This window comes from Aythya ferina (genome assembly GCF_964211825.1).
Source record: "Aythya ferina genome assembly, chromosome: 1".
NCBI lineage: Eukaryota > Metazoa > Chordata > Aves > Anseriformes > Anatidae > Aythya > Aythya ferina.
In genome coordinates this window covers 136,817,416-136,834,418 of record NC_140296.1, presented here as the reverse complement: position 1 = coordinate 136,834,418, position 17,003 = coordinate 136,817,416, and the positions used below count along the sequence as shown (strand labels likewise).

The window sequence follows — 17,003 nt, the reverse complement described above, 5'->3', positions numbered from 1 at the left end:
AATTTACTCAACACTTACATGACCTGGAGAACAAAGGATTGCCAGGTCAGTCAAAACTAAATTACTCTTGGCCTTAAAGTAGTCATCTTCATGCTATTAAAACTAAGACTAAATCACTGTTGAGATTATTTTGATTTTATAAATCAGGTTTGTATTTTTCCATGTTTATGCTCACAATCTAGAAATTTACATTTACTTTAATACATATTTTATTATTTTCTGAAAGTTATGAAACACTTCAGCTTATTTCATGGATGTGTATTAAGTATTGTTATTTATACGCATATATGTGTATGCCCAAAACATCCAATTTTCTTGTGAATAAAATGAGCATGTGTAATACAGGTCAGCAAGTTAGGCTGATTAAGTGAAGCAGTAAGAATCTTATAGGATGATGCCAGCTGCTGATTACTATATGAAAGATTTTGCAATACTTACTCAAGTACCGGATCACCTCTATCTGTGTTTGGCAGCTGAGGCATAACAGAGCAGTATGCATTGCTGACAACATTAATTGTTGACAGTGTTTGTTCAACTTGGCAGGCATGAAAAAATAGCGAGGATAAATCATTGAAGAACATTCCCTCAACACCACTTTTAATTGCATAATTAGGGTACAGCTTGCAAACCTTAATTTTGAACGTAGTTTGATGTGTCTGCAGCCTGTGTAGTTGAGTAAAATAACTCATGTAGAGAAAGTTATTTAGATGTGTATTTTACAGAATCAAATCCTTCCTTAATTCTGATCAGATCTTAAACTATGCAGGCATTTCTTGTCAGTCATTTGGAAAGTAGGCTAGTTTCTTTTTGTCTAGGCAATTCCATTAAAAAGCTATTTTTTAAAGTGTAGGAAAGGAGTGTAGATTAATAAAGAATTTCATGATTTAATGTTACAGCAGCCAGAAACAGAAAACTGTAGTTCTACAATGTGACTTGAGTCATTTGAAAAAATATATATATTCAGAGATACTGTGTTTTTAAAAACTACCTGTGCATTTTCAGTATATTGGTAATGCAAAATCTTTCAACGATCTCAGTCTGTGACAGCGTGTTCCTGGGATATCTCATCTAGAAACAAAACCTGATGGGAGTTTCTTTGGACAGAAAAAGCATTTCCATTACAGCTTTCTGAAAACTTCTTTCACATCAGACATTACCACAAGCAGCAACACTCTGATCAGGCTGATATACAGTCTTCATCGGGATGTTGCAGTCTTGATGTAAAGACTCTGTCCCACACAGTTTATCATATAATTTATACTACTGTAATGGTTAGTTTGCATGTAGTTAGTAGAAACTGTTTTTTGTGATACCCATTGACTTAATATGTACACCAGAGCTCAGCTGAAAATATTTTCTTCCATTGTAGCTTGATCCAAGTATATTAAAAAGTATTCTGTCTAGTTTGAATGAAAATGAACTTTTCTCTCTCTTTTTTTTTTTTTTTTTTTCCCCACAAAACTAAAAAATATGTTTCCTGGTGGATTAAATGCTTTGTTTGACCCGGAAGGAAACCTCATTCTCCTAGAAAGCTCCTAGAAAAGGAGATCTCCTTCTATCATTTAATGTCATGATTCATCCAGACTGTAAGACATTTAGATTTAGTTCTTTCCTTACTTTGAAAGGATCTGAGCATGTTGTGCTGTAGAAGCATGGTCAGTTTTGGTAACCAGGAGCAGAACAGAGTATATTGTGCTGTGGAATAAATTGAACAGAGAGACAAGCACCTTTACTGTTTGTAAGAAGAAGAGCTACTTTAAAGGCTGTATGTTTAAAACTTTGTTTATCCCTTTGGCCAAAAGATGCCACATAAGGAAAGAAAAAAAAAAAAAAAAAAAAAAAAAAGGCATTTATGAACTGTTGCCTGGCTCTCTTCTCTTGAAGAAAGGTATTTTGCTTCAGATAACTGATAACACCAGGTTAAGCTGATTATCGCTTGTGACACTATATAATTAAGAAAAGCTGTCACTCAGACATAGTTGTTAAATGTATGTGCAAGTTTAAAAATGTTTTGGGGTAATAGGAAATGTCTTTATTTCCCCTATAGATCTCACAGCATAAGTCTTGAAAACTGTATTATGTCCTGTGGGCAATAGAAAGATTGAAATAACAATAATAGGAATTTTAAGATGGGGATGGGGGCCTTAAAACTTGAGACTAGTGGGTCTTCATGATTGAGTAGGCTGGTAACAGGAGAGAAAAACTGGTTTTATGTTAAATCCAGATGATGCAGATTGTGTTCATAAATTGTGCTTTTCTGATTCTTGGTTTGTCAGTCTCTGCTTCATGTCATTTGAAGTGAAGTAACTTTGATTCATGGAGTATTGTGTAAATGTTTGTTGATTTCTATCTTTTCTGGTTTACACTTCTGCCCTGAGGTTTGCTTTGAGTTTCAGGTTTGAGCAAACTGAAATTGTCAAAATAAACTCACTTTAAATTACAGTATTTGAAGTGGTTTTCCTTGCAGTCCTTGCCAAACCTCAGATTTTGCATAATTTCTTTTTGCATAATTTCCAAGCAAAAAGATAAATTGTCTCAGTCTTCTCTGGAATGGTGTTGAAGCTGGAAGGTTTATGAACTTTTAGAAAACTAAGCCCGTAATTCATTATCAAACCAGTTCAATAATGTAAGCACTTGTTGGAGGGTGGGAGTATCCTGGGAAAATTCCACATAACAAAGTGTATTGGAAGAAAATGTGTTCTTATTTCAGCCTAAAATGGATAGATGGGAATGACATATTTCATATTTCTGAGCACTGAAATTTTGAGTTTGAATGTGTTAACAATTGAGCTGCCACCTCATCTCTACAGCCAGTTCCTCCAGACCCAGTATAAATTCAGTTTCTCAAAGAGAAAATGAAACTGATTGGAGGCAATATCTATATGTTTGTGCATTGGATTAAAAAAAAAAAAATTCTACTTCAGTGGGAGTCTTAATAGCATTGTTCCCAGTTTTTATTTCATTCTCACAAAGAACTTCTAAAAGGACTTCTCAGATCATTGTCAGAGAACAATCGGTGGAAATGTGTCAAATGAAATAAAGTTCAACCCCCCCCTTCTTTTTTGGCTGAACATATTTCTGTATGGCCTTCAGCATTGCTGACATAATTAATTGCATCTATTAAGTGTTCTAATTACAGCAATTCAAGTTGTTAGCCACCTAAGTGATTGCATAATTATTTAGAAACACTTTTGATTGCAGTGCAAGCATACTCAAGGTCCAATTAAAAAAAAAAAAAAAAAAAAGCAAAAAAAAAAAAAAAAAGCTGGAGACTTTGAAGCACTGATACTAATTACTATTATCCTGTTATAGACAGCCTCATATGAATATGCACTAATACTGTATGAATATCTTTTGTTTCTATGAGATCTCCCATTTGCTAGTACCTTTCAGTGAACATGGATATGATGGTTTTTCAAGTGAAAAAAAAATACTTCAGAATAGACTTCATCTATGAAGAAATTTAAAGGGATTTTTATATTATTATTAATTTGGTTCTATAGCAAATTTAAAAATAAAATGAATTCATTTGTTGCAAGAGTAGTTCAGAACATTGTGATTACTTGAAAAGTGTCAAAGTCCATACCAATATTTGAACTGGATCTGCCCAGCATGATATGCTGTTTCATATGATTCATAGCTTGAATGTGCCATTCTGTAATAGTATCCTGTAAACCAGAGTACATCTTCTCTAAGGCATGTGGTCTTCATTCTGCACCAGATGACACAGTATAGAGTGTATGTCTATATACAAAGTATAGAGTGTGAGTTTATGACAAGGTAGAGTCCCAGTCACTGTGAGGACAAAAGGCATGAACTGAATAAAATGCATGCATTTTATAAAAGAATAAAATATTTCCTCTTTGGAAACATGTTTATTAAAGCAGTACAAAATTAAATATACTGTCATTTCACACTGAAATGCTTTCAGAATCTTTTGTTTCACAATAACTTTTAAAGTATTTTCCCTGTGAGTTAGGATGGAAACAAAGACAGGAAAATCAGAATTCCCCAGAGGATGAAAACACAGATTTCCTCACTCACTTTGAACAAACAATTTTTCCTATTCATTAATAGTAAGTCACAAAGACATGGTATATGAACATTTTCTTTCTGTTCATCCACTAGCTGAGATAAAGAAAAAAAAATGCAAATAGATTACATCTTTTCCTAAAGGATTTTTTTCCTAAATGCATAATCTTTTAACAAAAGCAGTTCTTCAATAAACAAGTTAAATCTCTTGAAATAAGGATCTAAGATAAACTCCTGACTTCGCTGGTAATTTTGCATAAGTGATGCTTGCACCTTTTAGTAAAAGATTTATTTTTTATTTTTTCATATTTATTTTTTCAATAAAAGATTTCATGTTAAACTATTGATAAGCACTGCATATTTTCAGTATTAGGCAAATGAGGCCTGTAAGATTTTTATGCATGTTCTACATGAAATACAGTGTGGAAAAAAATATAAATATCAGTGGCCATACAAAGTTTTCTGTGAGGTTCTCTGTGTATGGTCACCATTGCCTGCAAAATGGACACTGAAAATAAATAAATAAAGATGAAACCATATTTTTTTCCCGATTTTTAAATGTCCATACACCTAATGTTGAAATGATATTCTTTCTTAGCAAAAGGTATATTAGAAACTGAAGTTGGAACTCAAAAGTGGGCTATGACTTCGGTGATGGGAAGTTGCAATAGCATTGTGAGAATGTATGTGTTTAACAAGACCTTTTGAAGTGTGAGTTTGAAGGTGATTGGGTACTAATTCAATTTTAGAGTTAGTTTTCAACAATCTTTTCTACTTGTATAAAGTGATTCTTGTGTACCAGAACTCAACACAAGATATTAGAGGAGGACATGATAAGTTTATGTTAAAATAGGGGATTTGCACTGTCATAATCACATACACACAAACATGAAGATGTATGCACCCAGTCCATCCAGCACATCCTGTATACCACCTGCACATATCCAGATAGGTTGCCCAGGTTCTCTTGCATTTGTGTGGAGGACCAAGCAAAGCTCTATTGAGTCTACATTGTCTTTCCTGGGATCTTTCCAGGCTGGCAAATCAGTGCTAATAAAGCTTTTGTACATTTGGGAGCTGACAGTGAAAAGGATCTCTTACCTCTCCATTCTCTCCGAGTTCTGTGAATCACTGGGATTTTATTCTGTGTCCTCTGTCTTCTGACCAGGGTGTCAGACTGCAGCCCTGTTCTGTATTGTCCCACCATCATCTTTTAGGGGCTGGATTTTTTTTTTTCAGTTTGGGTGGCAGCAGCCCTTACTGTAGCCTTTCCTTTGTGTTTTTGAATTGGGTGCACTAAAGAACTGCACGTAAGTGTGCAGTGATATTGATGGTTTAGGTCTTACAAGCATCTGCCACCCTTTCCATCCCATCTAAGCATTTCCATTATGAATCTCTATAATTAATAAGCGTGACAGACCATGGGCAGAGTAATAATGATGAAAGTATTTTATGCTTTCAAACCTTCCTTGCAGTTCTGAAGAGAGCAGTACTTTCTGTTCTCTACACCGCAGCCTAGTCTCCCTGCCAGGCCAGAGACAGTGCATCTAGCTCCATCAAAGGTCCCTGGGCAAAAGACCTGGAAAAGGCAAATAATTGCTGCTACTCCAGTTGGAGAGAGTAGGATAGAAGCTGAATACTAGCAGCTTTAAATAAAAATTTTAATAGTATATAAAGGTCTTTGTATCAAGGCCAGATGCCTTTCTGGAAAGTTACTTTATTCCTACACAAGGTTTTTGGCTCAAGGCAAGGGCAGCTGTGTGAAATGCAATCCCCTGCACTGTTGAGTGGGTCACATTCATGATCTAATGGTCCTGTTTGGCTTCAGATGCTATGGCAGTCTTACATTACTGAGTATGTGGTGAACAGAGAGCTAATTCCCAGACAGGTTGCTCAGGTACTCAGGAGGAGGAGTAGGGTTTTGATGATGGAGAAGGGAAAAAGCTTTGGAAAAGTGCATCTACTTTGGGGGCAGTGCAATGGCAGTTTGCACCAAGCCTGTAGATCAGTCTCCCTTTTTACTTGTCTTCATTAAGGGAAAAACATATTGTTGCTACCATTTTTTGAGCAATGCTATAAAATAAAATACCTCTTCATTTGGGATCTCTAACTACATTAGAATCCTCACTGAAGTAAGCCTCACAACACTTCCATGACTTAGGCAGGTTTTACACTTACTTTATAGACATATAAACTAGAGTATAGCCAGGTAAAAGACTTGCACTTGATCACCTAGAGAGACACAGGCCAGTTAAATCAATCAATCCAAGAGTCCAGGAGTAGTGTTTCCATAGCTCCTGCTGTAACTACTAAATCACAAGAGCTACCAGGGAAAGGTCCTGCTGAAAACCAATGTTTTTTTTTGTTGTTGTTTTTTAAAACCACAAGAAGCATTTTGCTCAATTCCACAGGGTCACCCTCTAGTACTTGGTTCAGATTAATTAATTACTTATTTTTTAAAAGAAAAGTGAAGCCTTAAGCAGCCGAAAGGCCATTGAAGTTTTAATTCTGAGAACTATTCCCTGACTTGACTGTTATCCAGTTCCTATTCAGGCAAGATAGGAATTAAGATTAATGAACCCAAACAAACTGGTATTTCAGAGAATCAGTCTTTGCCTGGCCTTATATTCTCATGACAGAAAATCATTGAAGCTTAAATACAGTACTCAGTCATTGCTGTATATTAACAACACCACGTTGTTCCTGTAAATGCTGAATACAGTGAAAAGGAAAATGGAGCCTTAAAGTTTGAGAATTTGGATTGTGGTATTTTTTGAAGCGAGTAAACCAGAGCCCATTGAATAAGGCAGCATCATTCTAGTTCCCCCTGCATCTCTGCGAGCATTATTTAGGTTCCAGAAAAGCATCTCCTCATCTGGGATGCTGTCTGGGCTTGGTGATGTCTGTCTCTCTGGTGTCTTTTACTAACAAAGCATTCAATTCTGTTTGTAATTTTTAAAAGGTGAATTGATGAAGGAGCAAATCATAAGGAGGTAGAAGTGAAAAGATACTCTTGTCTAAGAGGGTCAATGTGGTGTAATAGGTGGGGCAAAAATGTGTCATTGTCTGTCAGCATTTGTTCACCTTCCAAGGAGGTGTTTGTGGTTAGAGTCTGTTTTCTAAACAAATGAGTACGGACATGGGGACAAACTATTTCAGCTGTCCTAGGACCAGAAGTAGTCATGGTACAGTGCTAATGCAGGAAGTTATTGTGGCAATTTCTAGAAGCAGTTTGCTCAGGGGGAAAAAAAAAATCTTTTTGTGTTTGTATTTCCACGCTCAAAGACAGCCCTATGACATCATCTTGTTTGTTCTGACACGGCAGGAAGAATGGAAGAATTAAAATGGCAGAAAAGAGACCAGGCACTTTTATTTTGCTGCCAACATAACATAGAAGAAAGATGTAACCAAAATATCCAATGGTTACTTTAGTTCTCAGAGACAGTTCAGCAGATGAATTGTTGTTCAAGGGCAGTTGGGCTCTCAGACACAAGAACATTCTGTAGTAAGCTTAATTACTCGTTTTAATTATGCATTTTAATTAGCAGGGGACTAACACGTAGCTTTTCTCCCACTTTCTCAATAAACCCACTTTGTAGTATTACAAAACAAACTTGTAACCGAAAACTCTGACTCTCTAGGGTTGAGAAAAACAGCTCAAAGTTATATGGGATTTTCTTCCTCATTCAGTTGCATTCTATGAGCAGGTTGCATCTTCCTCCAATTATTTTCAGGAGTTTTTTTTTGTTGTTGTTGTTGTTGGTTTTTGTTTTTTAATTCCCTTCATGGACAACATCAAGAAAACACCCTGTTGCTTCTCCCACTGGTGTTTTCTCTGCCAATATATTGTCTTGCTAGTTGCTCCCTATAAATGTCTTAGTTCTTCCTGTTCTAATAGTGTTTCACCTCCGAGCTGTTTGTCTGCTTCTGCATTATCTATCTTCCCAGCCCAAATCCCTAGGAGCCCTGCTGTAGGAAATCTGCTTTCTTTCTCATTCACTTCAGGGAAGGCCAGGTTAGAGAGGTAAATAGAAACAGAGGCAATTGCACTCTGGAATGAATTCAGAGAAGCATCAGTGTGTATGCTGATGGATGGAGATGACCAGTGCCACAAAATCTTTGTCAAATAATGAGATACCAGAATGCAGCTGTACCCCCAAACACATCACTTCTATCCTCTTTCTTCCTTTGCCTGGGACAGTACCTGCTGAAGGGAGATTTGCAGAATCTGCAGCATTCCTTCATAAATAGAGGTTGTCAGCAGTGTTTGATGAAGCCAAATATGCCTCCAGGCTGCTCTGTTTCTAAAGAATTCAATCCTAAATTATTTATAGTTTTGAGCCAAACATGAGCCTGAAAAGAAAAAGTTCAGATAAGGATATGGTTAGAATAGAGATGAGGTAGGCTGAAGGTGGGATCGTGATTAGGAATAAAGGGGAAAATAAAGTTGTGCCAATATTTTCTGAAATTTTTTCTTAGGTTTCACTTCAAATGGCATTTTATAAAATTTCCAGCATGTAAGTGGTGGAAGTTCTCCAACAGTATCTGTTCTTCAGAAGGCTTTGATGAAATGTTACAGGACTGGAAACCTCTTCTGCTTTATTTATGTTGTACTTCTCTGCTGCTCCTGGCTTGGGGTGAGCCCTGGAATCAGAATTTGCCTGGCATTTCCAGGTGGTTGCATGTCAAATTCAAGCTGCAACCTTCTCTTAACTTAAACTCTTTAAAGGCTTTGAGTTTTTTTGTCTGGCTTTGCTTAGCTGAAAGCAATACTAATTTTATTTTCATTTAAAGGTAGGAAGAATATATTTTTTTCATCTGGACATTGTAATTTCCCTCAATATTTAAAATACATTAAATAAGTTTATTTTCTTTATATTTCTTGTGATGAGCACATCACTCTCTCCATCACCTCTTTCCATCAGTAGAAGGTCCACATAATGCATGTCACCGCATGTGGACTGTCTGCTGTACTTGTCTGTAATAAACTCTCTCATTTTATGACCTTTCTGATTTCTGTTTTCCCATCCTTCTCCTGCCTCACCAGTTACTTGGTGCATGCTATCCATATAATGGGGTAACTACACAGTTTAGCTACATTTGAATATAACTGATACCCACCTCTACTAAATACTGTTATTCAGTAACATTTGGAAGCTGCAGGATAATGAAAAATCTCCCCTATGGACATAAGAAGTCTGTGCTATGTGCACCTGGAGACAAAACTACTCCGTGATGACAACCTTTCGTGTTTAGTTTTGATTATGGTAATGATTTCAATGCAAATAAGGCTTGATTTATATTTTTATCTAATCAACCCACTTGAGATAACTGTACATGAGGAAAATCAAAGTTGTGACTGAGAATTAAAGTTCTTTCCCAGAAACAGAACCTGAATGTGAATATTCTCAATCCAACATGATGGGAAAACAAAAAGGCAGATGTAGGCTGAGCTTTTCAAATAACTTCTTTATACGCCAGTTGCCATAACTGACCAAGCCAGTGTTTGTGCTGGCTTAGCAACTCATGTCAAGTGAACAACGCCACAACAGATGATGCTGTATGTTGCTCTGGGCAGGATTTACAACATTATCCAATGACCGGTATTAAAATATAGTTAGAGTGACTTTATATGTGTTTCCTGTCAAAATTTAACAACTGTATGAATTTCAGCAGTAATCCAAGTACTGTATCCTCAAGCCAGTTTTGCAAACTGGGACAGAGAGCTGTAATTAACCTTGCTGAAGCGGCCTTTATTTTCCACAGTTCATGATCAAAGTAGTTAAGTTACACTAAATAACTCTTCTAATTCACGACACCTGAATAAATGGCAGGAAAACCAGTCTGGAATGCATGCCCCACTATCTGCAGTCATCCTGCAGCACAGGTTGAATAAAGCTCTTCCCCTTGTCTCTACAGTTAAGTGAACTCTAATGATTAAAAAATGTTTCTGGATTGAAAAGTACATCAAACTGATAACAGGCTTGTTTAGACTTGCACTGTGCTTCAGCATGACCTGGAATTATTTTATCTTTGCTGGATTTAGGATCCATTTCCATATCTGTTTTTCTCTTAAATTATTCCCTGGCTGTTCCAAAGCACATTAAGCTGAAAGTTATCAGACTCCATGCAAAAGAAGAAGAAGAAAAAACTAGCTTTGAGCTGGCTAATACTAGCTTTTAACAAAGAGAATGGTATATAAAAGGAAAAGAAAAAAAAAATGTGGACACTTTCCAGAGTTGCTTTGGATTTGATCATCTCTCTTTTCTCCTTTCATACAATCATTTTAAACTGAAAATGTTTAGCTTCTTTGGCTTAGGCTACTGCCTTTCTGCAGTTGAGGAAAAAAAAAAAGTCTTAAACATATCCAAGTTTTTTCAGCTAAAAGTAGTAACTTTTCATAGTGCTCTCTAGGACACGAGCAGAGGACCAAACCTGAGGCTGCAGTGGCTCCTTAGCACACAGCCATCCCACTAGGCTCTGCAGGCATACTCAGGACCTGCAGAGGAGAAAGGTGAATCAGCCAGCAAAGTGGGGACCCTTTCCCCCTCACCCACTAGCATGGTTGACAGAGAGTTACTCAACATCAAATCAGGGTGGGGACTGCTTATAACATGTATGTTCCAGGACCTCCACCCTTTCCCCATTCTCTTTTCCCTGCCCTACTACAGTGATATGAGAGCTCAGAAGTCCATAAGCCGAACCAGAAAACACTCACATTTAAGGACAGCTTTGACTTTTCTTGAAATTGAGCATTCTGATGAGCAATCAGTTAACAGAGTGGTAAGGATCACATTATATTTTTTTTTTTTTTTTTTTTTGCAAAATGGTCAAAGGCTTTGGTCCTCCTTTTAGACAGTTTAAGATGATGTCAGTATCATTTATGTATCCAAGTATGTGCTATTTCAGTAGACATTTTATGGTATCCATTATAGTTACAGATGTCACAAACTTCCATTATTAATTTTTCTTATGTGTTCATAGTTTTCCCAAACCCTGATGACTTCCATTGAATTTTGATTTTGTTTTCCTTTAGGGGCTTTTGAGGGAAGTTTTTAACAAAATCTTCTTATCTGTTTAGGTTGAAAGACAGGAAAGTACTTTGTTGATACAACTCTAGACATATTCTTCTGAATAAAAAATGCATAAAAAATAAGCCAACCAATAGTAACAGTCCACCTTATCATGGAACCCATCTGTAACAAGGGGTAAAGTTCATGCTTGTTTTTGTGAGTAAAGTTTTTAAACATTTTAAAACATTTTTTAATGTGCTGGAGAGCATCCCTTTGTGTGTGTATGCCACTGCCCTCTGCTGCACAGAGGAAGGAGAGCTTGGCTGCTCTCATAGAAGCAGAGTGTGGGCACCCACCCATATTCTTACTTAGAGCAAGAGTCAGGTCCTATTGACTTGTGGCCCCACTTGGAGTACTGTGTCCAGGCCTGGGGCCACTAGCATAAGAAAGAGGACCAGCAGGTCCAGAGGAGAGCCATGAAGATGACCAGAGGGCCGAAGCACCTCTACTATGAAGAAAGGTTGAAGAAGCTGGGGATGTTCAGCCTGGAGAAGAGAAGGCTCCATGGGGACCTTATTGCAGCTTTTAAGTACTTAAAGGGGGCTTATAAAAAAGGTGGAGAGCAACTGTTTTCTCAGTCAGATAATGACAGAACAAAGGTGAATGGTTTTAACTAAAAGGGGAGATTTAGCTAGGAGGTTAGGAGAAAATTCTTTACTCAGAGGGTGGTGAGGCACTGGCACAGGCTGCCCAGAGAAGCTGTGGATGCCCCATCCCTGGAGGTGTTCAAAACCAGGTTGAATGAGGCCCTGGGCAACCTGATCCAGTGGGTGGCATCACTGCCTATGGCAGGGGTGTGGAACTGGGTGGTATTTAGGGTCCTTCCAACCCGAACTATTCTACGATTTTGTGACTCTATGACTTCATTTCAGAGCTAGAGCTCTGAAGGAGTTAAATCTTTGCATCCATAGGAGTCAAGTACCCTAATACCTGTAAACATCTGGTCGTTTCTGTCTGTTGTCAGTAGGAAATGCCATACGGAAAGAGTGTACAAGTATGGTGTTTACCACAAATGCTCTAGACTGTTGTTTCATGAGTTCTGTGTGTCTCAAAATATCTGGGAGATTCACTGCAAGCAGTGCTGTGTTTCTGTTGAGCATTACTGAAATGTGGCCATGAAAGAACATGAACAAGGCATCTCTGGCCTTTTGTTCTCTCCTTATTTATGGTTCTGTCATATAACAGAGTGACACCCTCAAATGGTTTTGCCTAATTCAACTTTCTGGGCTAAAATATATAGATCAGCAAGACAAATATATTGGGCTAAATATAGGAAAAATATAACCTGGCGGCTCATAGGTACAATTATCCATTCTGGACATCAGTGCTAGAAGATTAGGACAATCATCTGAAAATATTTAGAATTTCAGTCATCCACGGCATCACACCACGTTAGGAGGATAGCTACTCAGAGCAGGGATTCTAACTCATCTGCCAGTTAACTGTAGTCATTTAAAGCCATTATTCAACTTATGGATTTACAGACACTACTAAGATAACATATCCATATGTATCAGTCTGGCTTTTCACCTCTTTGTGCTGTCTTTTTCCAACTGAAGACAGGATTCATGTATTTCCACCCCTCAGTTTAATACAAGTGAGCATTAAAAATGAACAAGAACTTACTCCTTTTTCAGAATTTGGACTCAATGAAATTACTGTGAATTGTAACAATTGGAACAGGAAAACAGACCAGAATGAATTTTGAATTATAGCATTTTTTAGTATTTATTTCACAAAAATAAGCAACATTTGTGTCTAAAAATGAGGCCTGATCAGCTCTGTGTCAGCTTCCAAGGACCCACCTCTTAGTTTTGGACACTTGAACTTGATAACACATCGGAGAAAGCACTGTAGCCCTGACTTCTGCTAAAGGAGGAGATTAGAAGTAAATCACAGAATCACAGAATTGTCTAGGTTGGAAGAGACCTCCAAGATCATCGAGTCCAACCTCTGACCTAACACTAACAAGTCCTCCACTAAACCATATGACTAAGCTCTACACCTAAACGTCTTTTAAAGACTTCCAGGGATGGTGACTCAACCACTATCCTGGGCAACCCATTCCAATGCCTAAAAACCCTTTCGGTAAGGAAGTTCTTCCTAACATCCAACCTAAAACTCCCTTGGCACAATTTTAGCCCATTCCCCCTCGTCCTGTCACCAAACACGTGGGAGAATAGACCAACCCCCACCTCTCTACAGCCTCCTTTAATGTACTTATAAAGAGAGAGAAGGTCGCCCCTGAGCCTCCTCTTCTCCAGGCTGAACAAACCCAGCTCCCTCAGCCGCTCCTCGTAAGACTTGTTCTCCAGACCCCTCACCAGCTTCGTTGTCCTTCTCTGGACTCTCTCAAGCACCTCCATGTCCTTCTTGTAGTGAGGGGCCCAAACAACACAGTACTCGAGGTGCGGCCTCACCAGAACCGAGTACAGGGCCACACTGCTTCTTATACAAGTCAGGATGCTGTTGGCCTTCGTGGCCACCTGAGCACACTGCTGGCTCATTCAGCCAACTATCAACCAATACTCCCAGGTCCTTCCCTGCCAGGCAGCTTTCTAATCACTCCTCTCCCAGCCTGTAGCTCTGCTTGGGATTGTTGTGCCCCAGGTGCAGGACCTGGCACTTGTCTTTGTTGAACTTCATACAGTTGAAGTATGAAATGACTGCCTTGGTTCATTTCCATCTCTGACTTTTTTCAATTTATCTATGTGAGGCTGTTTAAACAATACATGAAACATTTCATATGGATTACTCTAAAAACAAAATAACAAACATAAAACCCCTCTTAAGTACATTCATGAAGTTTTGCATCAGTTTCAGCTAAAGGATAGTTTCAAGCTTTTATTTTTATTGGCACACAAAGCAGGCAGGCTAAACCTTAAACCCTAAAATTATGAATCTTCGCTGGTTATATATATATACACATATATACATATATATATGTACATATACATATACATGTATATATGTACATATATATATGTATATGTTACTAGTGCAGGCTGACAAAGATTTCTCTATCAAATATATGCCATTTACCAGCAGAATGCTGTCTCCATTCTAGTCACCAGCCACAGGAGCTCAGCTAGGGGTCCTGAGTGTCAAGCTGAGTGCTTTTCTTTCCCCATAATAAAGGTCCTGCAGGCTAAACTACTGGTAGGCTGTTAGTGACACTTCTGAAATGCTGTTGATGGGCTTACACAAATGCAAAGATTAGTACTTAACAATGCTGTTGATGGTATACAAGAAGTTTTTGAATTGTGCTCACCCTGCATTGTCTTCCATGCAGTTGCATGTGTGAGTGTATATATATGGATATGTACATGAATATACATAAATATATGAAGTATGAGGATTAATGTGGTATAGGCTTCTGAGTTTCATACATATTTGTGCGTGTATTTAATATAAAACAGAAAACATGAAATAGAAACTAACAAAACGCTACTGAAAGCTTATTTTTTAAAAACTGTTCTTGTGACTCTTATCTCACCCAATCAAAAGCACCAATTGTATCAGAGAGAAATTATAAAAATATAAGATGATGCTAGTTCTTAAATATAAGCTTTGTTTGTTTATCTTTTATTTAATTCACTTTGAAATAATACTCTGTGATCTTTATACATTTTAAATACTTTAAACTGTGACATCCAAGTAGGTGGCCTAGCCAATACTTCCTTTTTCCCAGTCAGATGCACTGGAAAGAGGTAACAGACTGTGTTTTCAGGAGACTTGAGACATTTGCTGGCAAGCTTTTCTAAGGTTATCAGCACATGTCAAAGATGACGTCTGCGCAGAACGTAGGTTTCTTACCAACGCTGTTTTCTTGGAAGACAAATTTTATTTACCTTAGTTCACTCATTTTGGATGAATGAAAAGTCCATTGGGAAAGAATCAGTCCTTAAATCCAATATTTTTTCTTATAATTGCAAAAGTCTTGCTTCCTCTCTGCCCTGACAAAGTTTGCCATAAACAAGAGGGTACAATTAAATGGCTGGTAGACTACTTCTTATTTCCAGCCAAGTGGCAAGATAAATGTTGTGCAAATATAGTATCCTAGTATACTCTGTGTGAAATCATATAGATAAGTTATAATATGACTAGTTCGGTACCAATACAGACAGCCACATGCATGTACATGTGCTGAAGGGACTGTAAAGTTCATATTTTCTAGATTCATGCATATTTTTTTTTTCTTCTTAAAGAATTCAAAATACTTTTTAAAGGACTTGTTTTCTGTGCAATGGAGCTCATGGGCAAGCACTCAATAAAAGCAAAATGAGGAATGCAGTCATGGTTCTAAAACCACTTCATATTCTTCAGACTGATGCCAGCTGCATGTATTGATAGTAATCCCATCTAATCCCCTCCACACGTATTATCTTTGTACACCTGCTTTCATTGTCTCATCATTTTTTTTATACTTCTAACCAGCATATACAAGAGGGTAAAGCAACAGAACAAAGTACACATGCTCACAGTTTTCTAAGCCACAATTTTGCATTGTAGTTGTAAAAAAATAGTTGTAGATTTGGTACTTAGAGTCAACATCTTCCATTAAGATATTTTTCCTACTTTTCCCCCTTTTCTCCTCCCTCTCCCCCCTACCCCCTTCCCTCCCTGGTACCATGTCTGTGTATGTCTTTCTTGGCAGATTAACCGAAGCACATCGAACAGCTGTAAAAGTCATCAGGAGAATGCAATATTTTGTAGCCAGAAGAAAATTTCAGGTAAGCAGCACTGTTAACCATAAGAACATTTTGTAGGCTTAACTACATGACATTGAAAGTGCTCTGAGAATGGATTTGTCTTTGTGCATACGGTTGCAATAAGTCAAAGGTACAGTTTAGGCTCTCAGCTTTATACCTTTCCTACGTGGTATTTACCTACCTACTGCTTCCACATCTGCTAGAAGAACTGAAGACAAGACTGTTGGAGTGTCTGCTCAAATATTGTTACTATCTACCCTGATCAACCAACAACTGGTTAGATGATGTTCAACTCATCACATGCTATGCATGATTCAATATATCATATTATTCATGATATCAATAGTTTTTACCAACCAGCACTATGCCGTGTAAAGTTGCTTTCCAATTTTATTCCCAGCATGGGACATCAGAGAGGTCTTACTTTATGAAATTGTAGGTCATCTGCCCATCTGCCTTCTGGAAATTTGCTGACTTTATGAAGTCTTAAGTTAAATTTCTCAATCAGATTGCAAAGTGATCAAAACATATGTGCTGCTTTGGAAAAAAAAAATAAATAAAATAAATTAGTCTTATTTTGCCTGTTTACTAAAGCTCAGTATGACAAAACTTGTTTGGAATGTGATTCTAATATCATCCTTCTCACCACACATGTGCCAATGGTGCCATGAAAATAAATAATTAACTTCTGGCCAGATTTTCAAAGCGCCTGTTTATTCCATCTGAAGATTCATACTTTCATGTGCAAGAGGTTCCACAGCAAGTTAATCAACTTTCATAATCCTTTTGAAGGGGTTTTAAAAAGATAAAGGAAAAGCCTAAATTTCAAGTAATTTTGATTAGAGTTGAGCACTTAATTGCCAGGGATAAAAATCTGAGATAAGCTTGCATTGCTCAGAGTACTGAATTCTCTTCTGGTCTTTTCTTTCATGAGGCTGTGAAAAGTAGCTGATCATCCTCCCCATGCTAAATAGATTTTGGACATTCAGACTCAGAAGCTGTTATTCTGAGTTTTTCCTTAAGAGCTCTAAGCACACTGGATATAGAGTGCTGAGCCCAAATGGCCAGAATTTGAGATTTATTTTGGGGAAAAGAAGAGGACAGAATGAAAGTTAAAGAAGTTCTTTACTTACCAAACTTCCCTGGGAGCCCATCACATCCCTCCCTAAGTTGCATTGTACATCCT

The 17,003-nt window shown here is 37.6% G+C and overlaps 1 protein-coding gene across 12 annotated transcripts in view; it reads left to right on the top strand.

Moving 5' to 3' along the window:
- LOC311437337 (potassium voltage-gated channel subfamily KQT member 1-like) overlaps positions 1 to 17,003 on the top strand; it is a 533,151-nt gene that overhangs the window by 297,564 nt on the left and 218,584 nt on the right. For all 12 annotated transcript variants that reach the window (XR_014693412.1, XM_084520432.1, XM_084520430.1 and 9 more), the window contains one exon: positions 15,763 to 15,838. Coding sequence is in view for 11 of the 12 variants with exons in the window: in XM_084520432.1 (XP_084376558.1) it covers positions 15,763 to 15,838 (76 nt within the window). In the remaining variant the exon portion in view is untranslated. The remainder of the gene's footprint in view (positions 1 to 15,762; positions 15,839 to 17,003) is intronic.